At 40.1% G+C, this 14,608-nt stretch overlaps 2 protein-coding genes across 4 annotated transcripts in view; both read right to left on the bottom strand.

Moving 5' to 3' along the window:
- dock11 (dedicator of cytokinesis 11) overlaps positions 1 to 9,638 on the bottom strand; it is a 66,937-nt gene extending 57,299 nt beyond the window's left edge. For all 3 annotated transcript variants that reach the window (XM_030430747.1, XM_030430746.1, XM_030430748.1), the window contains exons 1-2: positions 9,292 to 9,638; positions 1,056 to 1,172 (exon numbers count right to left, since the gene is read on the bottom strand). In XM_030430747.1, the coding sequence (XP_030286607.1) occupies positions 1,056 to 1,172; positions 9,292 to 9,396 (222 nt within the window). In that variant the 5' untranslated portion in view covers positions 9,397 to 9,638. The remainder of the gene's footprint in view (positions 1 to 1,055; positions 1,173 to 9,291) is intronic.
- A 998-nt stretch (positions 9,639 to 10,636) lies between these two features.
- haus4 (HAUS augmin-like complex, subunit 4) lies at positions 10,637 to 14,191 on the bottom strand. The gene is made up of 9 exons (XM_030429854.1): positions 14,008 to 14,191; positions 13,644 to 13,783; positions 13,211 to 13,342; positions 12,727 to 12,867; positions 12,390 to 12,486; positions 12,114 to 12,259; positions 11,752 to 11,882; positions 11,550 to 11,618; positions 10,637 to 11,420 (listed from the first exon to the last, which is right to left on the bottom strand). The coding sequence occupies exons 1-9, from the start codon at positions 14,072 to 14,074 to the stop codon at positions 11,234 to 11,236; spliced, it is 1,110 nt and encodes a 369-aa protein (XP_030285714.1). The 5' UTR covers positions 14,075 to 14,191; the 3' UTR covers positions 10,637 to 11,233.
- Positions 14,192 to 14,608: the final 417 nt, after the last annotated feature.

Genomic DNA, 14,608 nt, shown 5'->3' on the forward strand with positions numbered 1-14,608 from the left:
CATCACAGAGTCATCATAGAGTAAGTATAATCACTCTTGGTAATGATCGTAAGGCTTAAAACTAGTTGCCCACATACCAACAGATGATGTCCAGTGGGTTCAATCTCATTGGCCAGGCTTTTGAGATATAGATATACAGAAACATTTTGGATCCCCTAATGAATTTATAACATCAATCATCAGTTTCAAGTTTTCTTCACTACAGCATCATGTTTGTTTATTAGCATAAAAAAGAGGATAAAGCAAGATAGGCTTTAGGCCATACTTACATACTTTGATACTGCTACTGGTAAGTAGCTTTTAGGGCTATCCAGTGCCAGGCTTTTTGTCTATATATGGTCAGTTTTAGGCCCCCCCCCCCCCCCCCAAAAAAAAAGATGGCAACAGCTGTGATGCCAAACTCCAGCCTTCAAAGCACTAGCCCACAAATCAATGTATGTTGTCACAGTAGGTTTAGACGTAGTTGAAAAAGGTAATCTAAAGAAGTTTATTTGGGAGTAAAACAAAAAATTAGCACACCTGAGATATCTGCAACAACTGTTCACCCTTAGGTTTCTCTTTAAAATACATTCGGCTATCGAAGGGGTTCATTTAGAAACCTCCTCATCATTGGACTGCTTATGTTTCTTGCCACACCTGACCTATGTAACATAACAGCTATGTATGTAAAAGCTCTCCAAAATATTAATTTGCTGGGTACAATGTTGCTATAACCAATAAAAATAATGTTTAAAACTAGATAGGTATTTGCAAAAATTAAATTTGTCGTTTAAGCGATGACCAAACATCTTCATTGTACTTTTCAATCTAATGTGCTAGCCAGCCAACTACAACTTTGACTCTTAATAAGATATGATAACTTGAAAAACTTAAAGTAGTTGCGGACTCACTGAAAAGAAATGGAAGTAATATAACCTGAACTACCCCCACACTCCTACAAAATACTGTTTGGAGGCAGCAGACTACTGGGTAAACTGCACAGCTGAGGAAGATGACCTGGGTGAGAGCCAGTCCCAGAGGACAGAACACAGCGGGAAAGGGATAAAGGGACTCACCGAGACATCGTCCACAGGGCAGAGCAGCAGGTCTCGGTGAGGGTCGCTGTGGATCTGAGCCTTTCTCTGAAACACCACAGCCTCATAGTCAAGTGGTTCAATGATCTTTGGCTGCTCCTGAGAGGGAGAGATAGACAAAACATAAACAAATGTCATTTCAAATAACACACACAAAATTATTGTTGATGTTAAATACTGATAATTCTGTCTTTCCTTTGGCTCTGGAACTGAACATGCCATTGCTATTTGAAGGCAGTTAACAAGCACTGAACCCTAGACGTTTTTACCACCCATGCAAAAGCAGACCCACAAGCGATCAGAGAGACAGCCACAAAGTTCAGAGTACTGTCAGAGTGCACGGAAACAGCGGCTCAGAGAATTGTGGGCGGATGAAAAAAGAAAAGGCATAAGATGACAAAAGGGAAGCAACTGACAACAAATACAAGACAGGAAGGGCAAGAAAGGTGAGACAAAACAGCAGAGAAATGGACGAATGATATTTGACTTGATGGTCATGTCCTGATAAATATAGATATGTAATAACGAAACAAAACACAAGAAATAAACCACATGCCACAAATTTCCAGCCAAACATCATAGCTTCCTGTTTTGACTTTCGTGGAGAAGTGAAAGATATGAAATCATTCTGACTTTAAGAGGCCTACAGGCTAAAAGCTAGCCTTCAACAACTAGGTCAAGATGTGATAACAAGTATAAATCTAAACCACTTGGAAAGATTCAGAATTAATTCCAAGAAAGTGGCACTTTAAGCTCGAGCTAAGCAGTGAAGATAGTGATGAATAGCTTAGCCATTAAGCCCTGGCTGAGCGACACCAAGCAGTTTGGACTTGAGCAGAGGAATTCAGACTGGATGGATTTGATCAACTTCTGTGCCACATTACTGAGCCACTGTCATCAAAAACCCTCACTATGCAAAACAGCTGGGAGTGTATGACTGAGTCATTTTCCACCTTGTCATATTTCTATTTTAATGAAATGCACAGCTTTGTTTTTCCTGTTGTACCACTGTTGGAGTGGGCAGAGTGAGCAAGCTAGTAATAAAGTTCAGCAGTAGTTTGGCTGCTGCTTTTTCCCCTCTGCTTGCTGCCGGTCTCCCCTCCCATCTACTGCCTTACCACAAAAACTATCTCTGGGCATTATGTTGCGTTCCATTGTACTCGAAACTTGGAAAAAACGACCTCCAACACGGAAAAGTGCAATGCAACGGCCATCCGACACAGAATTCCAAGTCTGAAACTTGGGCAAGACTCTTGCAGCGCCAGTTCGCCGACATAAACACAGACACACAATTATAGTGAACAATTACATTTTTTCCTCTTCATCAGTTTTTACTTCATATAGTGTTTGTTTTTTAAAACATAGAGTAAATACAACTTTGTAGTTTTTCACTTTCATTGAGATGATCTGTGCTCAATAGAAGTCTTTGAGAGTAAGTGTCCTCAACTTTTCATCATCAGCTGCTGTAGTTTCTTGTGAAGTTGGCAGACTTGCATTCAAACACGAGCCTCCATGTTTTTCTGAGCAGATGCAAAGTCTGACTGAAAGTCGTAAATACTGACTGGGAAATTCCAATTTCGGACTTGCAATGGAACTTAATAGTAGAGCTACACCCGTTGATTAATCAATTAGTCAACTGAAAGCAATTTAAATCTTGACTATTCCGATAATCATTCAATCCAGTGTTTTTAATCCTGTTCCTGCCCTGCATGTTTTACATGTTTCCCTGATTCAAATAATCAGCTCGTTATCAAGCTCTGCAGAAGCCTGATAATGACCCATTCATCTGAATCAGGTGTGTTTGTTTGTTTGTTGGACAAAAGAAGCTTTGATTTTGTTTATTTTATTTTATAGATGATTCGATTTATTGGGAAAATAATTCATTTCAGATTAATGAAAATGGTCATCAGTTGTAGCCCTACTGGGCATGTTTTCGTGTGCACTTAAAATTCAATATTTGAGTTTTTTTTAAGCTGTATCCCAGAGGAAACAAAAATTGGAAAAGAGATCTCAGTAGTGTCTCATTAATTTCTCCTAGACAACTATGAGATCTCTGTGAGACCAAAGTGAGGCTGTGGCTGATTTCTCCTGTTTCTCAATTGTTTCTCCTGAGAAACAGGTGCAGAAAACCTCAACTTGGGCTCCCTGTAAGTTTCAAAGGAGATCTCATCAAGCTCTCAATGAAATTTCAGAATGTCTCCTCAGGGCTGGAAAGGAGCAAGGTTTGAGCGGTAAAGTCTCAAGTCTCACCTATTGCTCCTAAGGAATTTTAGGAGAAACAAATGAGAAATGTTGAGACCAAAAAAGACTACAACAAGACTGAAATGAGAACTCTCATTGAGCTCCTTTACGGCTCCATAGCCATAAAGGAGCAAGCTTTGAGCACTAAAATTTTCCTCTGGGTATGTGCCCAGTGAACAATTTAACATTTAGTTTTCCCTTAAAACATACCTTCTTCTGCTTACGAGCAATAGGGACCAACATGAACACAGAACTTTCTGCCAACCGTTGAACAGTTTTGTTAAGTACTTAACAAATTATACTTCAAGTGAAAAAAGGCAACAGACAAAGCGGTATCTGACACTCAGATCTCTTTCAGTTTTCCTCAGAGTAGCAACTAGGAACAACAGAGTAGATCACAAGTTAGCCTCCATTTTCTATCTTAGTCATAAAAATTACATGTTATAAAAGAATACTTAAGATTTGTATGTATGTATGTATATTGTGCATCAGATTGTTTTTTTTTATCTCCTCACTGCATCAGTCCATTCGTATGGAAAGATGCAAGTTTTCTTTATCATATTTAGGATTGCAAATTACAACTAATGATATCTTCACAATCGATTAATCTGTCAATCAATTTCTTGTGTAATCAATTAGTTATTTTGTCCATAAAATGTCCAAACATTTGAAAATCAGTTTTTCCTAAAGCGCAAGATAATGTCCTCAAATTTCAAAATTTCAAATTCCTCGAGTTAAGAAACCAGAAAATATTTTATATTTACATTAAAAAAAGCTTGTTTCTTCTTTAGAACTGACTCAAACTGATTCATCAAATATAAAAATATTTTGCAATAAATGTAATAGTTGAAGACTAATTGATTAATCGGCATTGCAGTTCTACTAATGTTTTACTCAATTCCAGACACCATTTTTTAATAGATATATTTTTGGCCTTTTATCGGCTTTAGTGATAGAACAGCTGGAGACATGACAGGAAACAAGCTGAGAGAGAGGGAGAGTGACATGCAGCAAAGAGCACCCAGGTTGGGACTCAAACTCGGAGCCACTGCAGCGAGGAAAAAGCCTCCTCTACCAACTGAGCTAAATAACAAAGTTACCAAACCAGACATTTTTGGTAACTTTGTCTGGTTCAGCGACGTTCAAGGGGTTAAAAATATTCCTCTGGAATATCTTGGTATCTGTGCACAAGCCAATAAAGGAAAGAAAGTTCCCCCTTTTCATGTTCACCAACCAATAATTTGGTGAAACAAGCTGCTTACACGTTTTCTGCAGAGTTTTCCACCAGACCCGACATTCTCACATGTCTACATGAACACAGCATTTTTTGAACCACTTATTGAAACAACTACTTCCTAACCCTAATGATACTGAAATTTTAATATTTGCCAGTTCTTCAGCATCTCTTATTACATAAAGATCAGCCCTTGAGTGGACAACTGGCAACCTGAGCAGCAGCAAAACTCAACACCTACTAGTCTGTTGAAAGCATTACACACGACTGTGTCGCCCCTGCACCCACAGCAGCAGTTCTGCTTCCTGTCATGTGCAACAAGCTCAACCGCAGCGCTACAAGTCAGAGGCAACCGTTCAGAGGCACACGGTGGCTCGACTGCAACGCTGATCATGTTACAGAGAGAGAGAGGGAGGGAGGGGAAGCAAGCAGAGAGAGAAGGGAAGAAAGACAGAAAGAGTTCTGCTTTCACAGAAGAGGAAAGAAGCTGAAGAATCACAAGCAGGCAGATGTCAAGCCACAGTCTCACAGATTGAGAAACAGTGAGATGCACAAAACATTAAAGGACGTGGCCTAAGACTTGGGTGTAACTGTATGGTGCAAGCATTAAAGACACTCTCCCCCACTGGGTTTTACACTCCACTGTCCACTGCGCTTTCAACCTGGCGGGACAACACTCACACACCAATCACTGAGTACAAAAGCATTGCGAAGACTCCCAGTGTGCCTCCAAAGTACTGTGATCATGATGATGATGGTGATGTTAGCGAGGGTGCACTTCCAGACGTCTGTGTCCCATTACGCATCAGCAGATGTGAGGCACTCCAACACAACCAGGTGCATTTTATCACGTCTGCTCGGGAAGCTTACACTTATGAACAATGGATGAGAGGCACACACACTGACATGCAAGTCACATACAGTATGAAGCAGATCCCTGTCCCAAAGCTGACCCCACTAAGCGCTCCAATCTGTGTGTATATGAGCAGCCCAGACACATGGCAGCTCACTCAAGGGGGAAAAAAAAGAATTTCACTGGTCTCTTTTATCCTTGTATTAGTCCAAATACTACTTCCCCATCTACTTCATGTGTTAAGGAGAATGCTGTTTTGCTGTGAAGCTCCAGAAATGTTTTGTGGACTATGAAAATTCACTCCACTTTCCGTTGGCATTGGGTTAAACACTGACACCCTCAGCAAAAGCTCCACCTAAAAAATTACCAAATATAGAGATGTATGTATGTATGCATGAGCGGGCTCAAGATGTATTTAATCCTCAGAGGGTGGCATTCCTATTGAGCTGACTATACACTGACATGCACAGTTGGTTGCACAGTCACATGGACACCAGGGTTTTCTGTGCCCTCTACAATCTAGATGTCAACAATGCATTCCTCTAGAGTGGTTCCCAAACGTTTTTTGTCATATGAACTGAAAGAAAAGAGATTTCACATCCCTCTATCCCATAAATAGACCCCATTTGTAATTACAGATAACAACACAACGCTGGGGAATCTAACTACCAAGTTGAATTTTCCTGAAAATGTGAACACACTAATAGACACAAGGCTCCTGAGTTATACTGAAAGTGACTTTTAAGAGCAAGATAGACTCATTTAGATTCCACTGACCTATCTGCTTGATGAGCTTCACCTGATTTAGGTCTTCCTTCTCTACAATCTGTTCAACATGCACACGTCTTGCTAACTTTAATCTCTACAGGCTTACGTGCATCAGAGCAGAGTTTTTCATTGCTCAGTAATAAGGCTTATTCACAGAACTATTTCACAGCAGATACTTAACAGATGGAATTAATGACATTAACCATGGCTCTGTTCCAGCAATAAGTGCAATGCACCATTCAAGACTTATGTAATTAAATACACCTGTTTGGTCAAAATGTGTTCATACCCACACTCCAAGTTTGAGCTGAAAGTAACATTAATTTTTATTATTGATTAACCTGCTCATCATTTTCTCTGTTAATCAGTTAATGATTTGGTCAATATACAATCCGAAAATCTTCAATTCTGTGGGTATTTTTTAACTGGCAGTCAAAGTCCAAATGTTAAGTTTACCATCATAAGACAATGAAAAGTCAAGTCCTTGGACCTGGAACTAGCAACTGCTGGCTTTTAAGCATGAATTTCAATGAAATTAGTTGATTATCACAACAGCTGCCCATTTATTTTCTGTTGATTGAATCTAATAAATAAATAAAATTGATCATCGATGCTGTAGAACAGAGGTAACCAAACTTTTTCCCTTGGAGGGCCAAAGCTGAAACTGGATGGACACCTTTTGTATAGTACACTACTGTATGGTTAAACTTTAAAATGGTACTGGGATTGTTACCTTAATTGACCGGCTTCCTGCATGGTGTCACCTTACCCACCGTGCTCAGATGGGTAATCAGGGATCCTACATATTTAGAGAGCATTTTCTTCCCAAACAACAAAACAGCTGGAGGTTAGAAACATCTGGTGGGCCAAATTTAACCTTATGGCGGGCCAACTTTGGCCCACAGACCCCACTTTGAGCAGCCCTGCTTTGGAATAAGTACTCTATGATAAGAAGGAATAGAATATTTCAACTTGAATCACATTTTTGGAAGTTGGAACGTTTGGAAAGAAATACGCTTTGTCATTTTCTTTTAAAGTAATAGATAGTGATCCTAGTTTGATCATTGATTACTCACGGGGAATAGCTGAAGACAATATCCTCTCAAATTTGGATTCTGTGATCTAATATGCATTCATTGAACCCTTGCTCTTGACCGGTTGTCTGAGGTCAAATTATTGGCACATAATTTGCAAAAATTTGGGAAATTTTGTAAATAACTTGTCATATTACTTATGTGTACCATCTGGCCTTCAGATATCATGAGAACATGTGGCAACTCCCAACTATGTTTCATCTAGAATCAAGTCTTTATTTTGCACCGTACTGAAAACACTGGAGAGACACTGGAGAGGAAGTTGTCGCCTACATGACAGCTTCAAAGATCATCTTTTCAGATCAAATACTCCACTGGGTAATGTCCACATGGTCTCTTCCAGTTATCATCCTGTCAATCACTGCCCACTGCTTCCTACACTTTTGATACAGAAACAGAAACAGACGAAAGATTTTTATCACCTGACAAGACTCATCATGTAGCAACTTATTACGGCCCGAGAGTTGTCTGTCATTAAGAGACAATCATACTTCCAATGTTCTGCTGTTGCCTTTTACAAAGTTTTATTTATTTAATCCTGTATAACCTGCTTGTTCGGTTGGAAGCAAAGGCACTGAAGGAGAGACTTGGAAATAAGACTGACTTTATCGAGATGAAGAAGCAGCTCAGACAGAAACACACAAACACATGCAGTCACAGAGGAAGCAGGGTCACAGAATGCCCCGAGGGAATCCCCATGTGAGAGGAACACGGCCGGGCCATGCAACAAACCAACGTTTGTTCTCAGCCATCCGTTTACTTCTTAATGAGCAGGCCAAAACCTGCGACTATGAAACACAGCAGGAGACGCAAGTAATAACGCGTGCCTACAGTCTCAAACAGACACACACTCCCAGCTCTGTTGCGGAAGTGAAAAATCACAGGTTTATGGCCCTGATAACCTCTTTGCGTCACGCTCCCCCTCAAGATGATCATCATAAGACCAAAGCCTAATCCCAGCGGAACAAGGGTTTATCTCTTGCTAAAACTGATCCAGCTGCACTCTCTAAACAGATGAAGGTGTGCGACTGATGTGCTCTGGGTTCAAGTCTGACATCATGAGAAAGTGGATGATGGTTTTTGGTTACTACAAAAAAGAAAAACAGATCTGAAGTGACATCATCAGTGGAGAGTTTCAAGACAAATGTCTACCCCTTTGATGTACTCACATATGAATAACTTCACACACACACACACACACACACGTTGTATCAGCAGGATCCCCAAAGCGATTCATCTCAAGCCACGCTGCGCCTAATCCCGCATTATTGCACTCTGCTCCAAGTCTCCATCAACCGGCAGCATGGCTCTTCATTCAGAAAGAACAATAAACCATTAAGATTTTTCTGTCTTTCCTTTTGCTTTAAACACTCGTCATGAGCAATCAATTCTGAGGACATGCATCAACTGCCTTCTATTGCACAATGTGGCTGGTGGAAATAAGGAGGCACACACAGACTGCTCCGAGGCAGAGACAGGGAAGCCATGCTGCAGCTGTCCAACTGGCAGCACTCCTCGTCCGCCAGCACACAAAAGGAGCCGCGCAAGACTGAAAAACCATGTGTTCCCGAGGACAATGTCACACTATTCTGCAACGCCGTCAAATTTAGAAAAAAAAAACGGAGCCGACACACGAGGAGTTGAATTAATGGTGTTATAATGTCTTCATAATGACCTGCCTCTTAACAGTGGAGGAGGAAATGTAGCGCTGCCAGTAACGCCGGTAACATTGTTTCAGTGCATTCAGAGAGGGCGTCGCAAAAGCTAATGTTGTAGGTTAAGGTTGTTGGGACAAGAATTAAAACTGGTATAGCAATAATAATTTTAAAAAATTAAATGAAAGAGTGTGAAGAATGTGAGGATAAACCAACAGGAATTATAGGAATGTAAAAAAGAGAAATTAAGTAGCTTTACTCCCCTGGGAGGACAGGGGGAAGGGGAGTTAGCAAGCTAACCAGTTAGTTAAATTCTCCCTGTTAGCTAAAATGACCGCCGCCGGTCCACAGACAGCATTCATGCTCTGCTCACCACAAGGTCCCCGGAGCTCCTCACAGCCTCCGACACGCTCTGCCTGACTTCCGCGGCCGTCCCGGGCTTGCTTAACCTCTTTGTGAATTTTCGCACCTCAGACATGGTGCCAGTCTCTGGTTATAAAATCCACTCCGTGAGTCCCGGTGTAATATATGAGCATGCCGCGGTACCGGACGGAGCGGCAGCGCTGTTGTGTGACAGCCAGATGTGGGTTGTGTTGGATGTGAACCAGCCAGCGGTTCGCGTAGCGAGGCGGGGCCGCGGCTGCTGCTGCTGCTGCTGATGAGAGGAGAACAGAGAGGGGTTTAGCAGCGCGAGATGCTTCACTCTTGCCTACTTCCGTTTGTCCTCTGTGGAACAGACTTAACCAAAGATCTTCAATGTTGCGAAGACGAGAGTGGGCGTTCACCTTACATCCTCAACCACAGCGAATACCGAAATAATTTTGTGGAATTAAAAGAAGAAACCTATTAGGGACAATGAGAAAACATATTTGACTTTGTCTCAAGTGCTTAATACTATCCTTTATAATACTAAAACTATTTGATTTCACAAATGGTTGTAAATCGGACAAATTATTATGTCGCTTCTAAAGCAGAAGCACTAGTAGTAGTAATAGTAGTAGTATAGAAAAGCTAAATAAAGAAACCTGCTGGGGGTTAACCATATAAAGTAAAAGTACAGAATTGTTGTATAGTTCTTATTATCATTGAACTATGTTGATCCTGAAACATTAAAGTGCACTGCCATCTTGTGGAGCGTGCTTACAACTGCAAGAAAACTGTTCATGTTCTCAAATTCTACTTGACAGCAGGTTTAATGCGAGTTACAAGAAAACTGGATTCCATTTAATAGAAGTGATGTTATTGACTTACATACATATGCAGCACTTGTACCAAAAGTAAAGAATTTGAGACATGTCACTCCCTTTTGTATACATTTGCTTCCTTCGTGTACATCTCCTGCTATGTGCCAGGTAGCATTTCTTAGTATTTTAATAAATACTCAACATGGAAATTGCTTAGACAATTTATTTGATGAAAAAACAAACGTGGAGAGATCTTGTAGTTTTATTTATCTTCTGCAAGGATTATTTAAAGGCATTGTTTTACAAAGGACAACAATTTAGCAGCATCTGCACATTAACTATATAAGGCTGTAAGATGTTTTCCAAGACACACAATCACATATAAATGTATATATAATTATATATAATATGCATATATATTATATTATATATAAATATAGATATAATATACATATATATATAATATACATATTATATATATATATATAATACATATATATATTAAATACACACACACAAAAAAAGGACATAACATTGTTTCAAGAAACCTGGTGGTACTTTAATTTATTTACAAAGGAAGGCCCTCACAGCTTTTGGCTGATCTTTCTGTGTCCTGATACCTGAGGTAAAGCATACCTTAACACCTTTATTTCAGGTGAAATTAAATCAAGTCACTGAACAAAAGTTTCACTGTTTGAAGGAAGCACATTTTAGGGCAAAAATACTTTTTTCAGTATGAATATAGTGATTCTCACTTCCTTAAGATGATACAGAAATTAGTCAAACGTGACCATGTTGTCACATGCAAGGTAGTTCAAGATTATTGTGTAACCGCATCTTACTAAAAGAGTCACGAATACTGAACAAGCCTTGATCACTAAATGGTTTATGTAGAAAGAAAGAAAGCAGAATTAAAATAGTGATGTACTGAAGAGGCTGGACTATTTAAAAAAAACTGAACTTACTGAAGTTAATAAACATTAAGTTAGAGGTACTAGTGGGAGCCTGTGGTTGGCCCACTCACGACTGTATTTACTACATAGTCCAAAGAGTTTCTTTGTGTCCAAACGCCAGCATGTAATTATACACTCAATGAATAGGGAATGTCTGGCTGTTTTCTTTCTTTCATCTTCATTTGTCATTGTACTGCGTGAACTCCTTCAGGGCCCAATTCTTCATTTCTATCTCCTGCCTTAACCTGCAGTACTCCTCCGCAAGGACCTCAAACTCTTTGCCCAAGATCTCAAAGGAGGCCAGTTTTAACTCGACAGACTGCTTCTCCCCCCAGCAGGCTTTAAGCTCAGAGTCCAGCTTCTCTCTGAAACAAGACACAACAGCAAAAGATTGTTTTGAGACAAGGATCAGCCAGACTGTAGAGTGGAGCGATATGAATAACATAGGAATTACTTGACAAAATAAAGAGTCAGATGAGCACAAAGCCTCTTGCCTTATTTTTCTATGAGCAGATATCGAGTCAGCCGTGTAGGTTTCCAACTGAATTTCCACCATCTCAGTCCTTTAAACAAAAGAAGAGAAAATATATGCAAGACCTGAAAAGCATTTGTTTTCATTGCAAGTCTTTCTTAAAAGGGGCACCAGTAAATCAACAGTCTGAAAAAGTATTTAAGCAGGGAAAATAATTGACTTACTTAATCTTCTGTAAAACTAATTCACATTTTCCCTCAAAGTAGTCCAGCTTCTTCCTGTCCAGATCTGTCTGCATCCTCAGCCTATGGTCCAAAATGAAAGACTGAAGAAGCTGAATACACTTCATCAGTTCCTGGACACACAAGTCAATAAGGAGGGGGAAAAAAAGAAAGGGAATTATTGTTTTTAACAAACTATTAATATATACATTTAGGGCTTGTACACATATTTCCTTTTTAAATGTTTTTCGGGACACAATTTCCAGTGAGGGAACCAGCAAAAAAAGCACAGTTTGCTCATAATCATATACACTGAATAATAAGCTTGTTTTGGTCAGCTACATGTTGATTGACAGAGCTCTTACACAGAGGTAAAGTTGAGTCTGTCTTTGCAGAAGAACTGTGTTTTCCCGGCAGGTCTCCTTCAGACTCTCTGCTCTTTTCTTCTCTTTGTCCAGCAGGGCTGATAGATGAGACAACTTTGTGTTCTTCAGACCATCACTCTCACTCTCTGAAAAAAACAAAAAAACAGAACAACATCCTTTGTTGTCATGTCGGTGCAGAACAATGGCGTGATATAAATGTACTGGAAATGAGTGAGAATTTGTAGGAACATGCAAGTGAGTGTCTGGATACTGTACCCCATTCAGGTTGATAGTAAGAAAGGAGGCCCCAACACTTCTTCTTCAGGTGTTTCTCCAGCTCTCTGGGAAGACTCTGTTTCATCCTTTGAACATTCTGGTAAATATGAATACAGCATCATTGGGAAAAAAGCTACATTTAAGCATCAATTTGCAACATATGTGTCATCCTACTGAAATATCCGTCTACTGATAGACAACTTGTGTATTTGCAATAATACTACTGTGTGATGAACCATCCATCGATCAATTATTTTATTCTATACAAATTCACACATAACATCTAAGCACCAAAGAAGTATGTAGGTGAATTTTTATCTTTATTTTTATGACTTACCTTCTCTGATGGCAGGAGCTCCATCACCTGTTGGGGGTTCAGGCCCAAAATAGAAGGCTGGTCCTGGTTGGTAGTGCTACTGGGATCCAGCTGTCTGATACACTGAGACACCAGCAGAGACTTCTCCATCGTCTCATACAACTAAACACACAAACAAACACACGCAGCGATGTGATATACGACAGTTATATTTTTACCATCAGATAAAGTGTCATCCCACTCAATTAAAACACTGTTAATGTCTGTCTCCTAGGCCACCACAAATAACCTTTTGTCACTTTGGTATACAAGAGCATGCAGTGTGCTGTTTACAAATATATTACATGACAGATTTGTGGATAGGGAAGATCAAATGCCTCGAACTGTGACCTTTTGCTGTAATGTCCAAAATAAGCTGCCTTGCGCGGCTTTAATGTTCACATGGTATCCTGTAATCAATGTCAGCTGTTTGTTCACTTGTGGGCGGTGCAACTGTGAAATGTACCATGTTCTGGTCAGGGGGTACAGTGGCATGATGCTTCCTGATACAATGGTCCTGGATCATCTCTTGGAGCCCTTTGTGGAGACTCTCAGAGCGCAGCCAGAGACGCCTCTGGCTGTGCAGCTTCTGCTCAGCCTGGAAAAACAAATTTGGAAGTGCTCACAGATACACAAAAGCTTACAACTTTTGGCGTGTGCAGCAGGACAGCGGTTCCATCTTTCTACTGCAATTCTTAGTTTTACCAGTAGAGGTCAGTGAGTGATAGACTACTTACTTTGTAATTAAAAAAATACTAAAAAAAAAACTCTTCACAAAGTGCAAGAAACATTTCGTTGTTTGGTGTTACTGTATAAATTCATCTTGGATTACAAACCAATGAGCTTGTACGCTAGCAAATATGAAAGGTAACTTATGTGAGCACAGTGCCCGCTGATACCTTGTCCAGCTCCGTTTTCAGTGGGACAGTGAGTCCAGTTTGGTCCACATGTTGTGACAGGGTGGCCAGGAGTGTACAGAACTGAGGGTTCTGGGTCAGATCCTCCTCTGCAATGTCACACAGAGGGAAGGAGGCGAGAACTGGGCGGGAGGACAGTAAATACACTTACGTTATTATTAGTGGTCAAACATAATGACAAAATGGGAATACATAACAGCACAGCACACCAACTTTAACTGAATACAACTATAGTTTCCCCCCAAAAATAAATAAATAAGGTTTTAAGCCACAATTCCTCCATTTTGTCAGACAAACAGTCAACGCTGCAGCTGACATAAGCTAGTAAACTTTATCGTTTTCTCACCCCGTTGACGCAAGCTGTCGGCCTTCCCAAGCGACGATATATGCGTAGATTCGGAAACAGCGGACATTTTAACCTTAAGTGTGTTCCTTATATACCAAGAAACTTTTCAATTTGTGATTTCTGAAGACTTGTCTCACTATCAGAAACACGACTTGAAAAAACAAATGCGTACTTCCTGAATCAAGTTGCGCGCGTCTGCAGGAAGCGTTCCTATTGGCTAAGAAGTGACACATGTGATCACCACAGCCTGCCAACGAGAACTGCAGGCCAACCGCGGGAACGCGCACTGTGAATCCGACAATTATTGTACATTTTAATGATTTAAAAGGATGGAAAGTTAGGCTACCGATTAATAATCATATATTTATCATTTACATTAATACGAATATATATTTTTGAGGCTAGATTTCTATCAAATTGAGCGTTTATTCTCTGAATACCTTACCGTTTTTGTCTCAAATTTAGCCTACATGTATGTCTTTTCTACACGCTACAGATTTTGTAATATGACAGAGTTGACAGAGACCATGGCTTCCCCATGGCTAAACTGAAAAGCATGAGACGGTCCCCCTGCACATCACACTAGGTGGCATAAGATGAG

The sequence above is a fragment of the Sparus aurata genome, chromosome 10 (assembly GCF_900880675.1).
Source record: "Sparus aurata chromosome 10, fSpaAur1.1, whole genome shotgun sequence".
Classification (NCBI taxonomy): domain Eukaryota; kingdom Metazoa; phylum Chordata; class Actinopteri; order Spariformes; family Sparidae; genus Sparus; species Sparus aurata.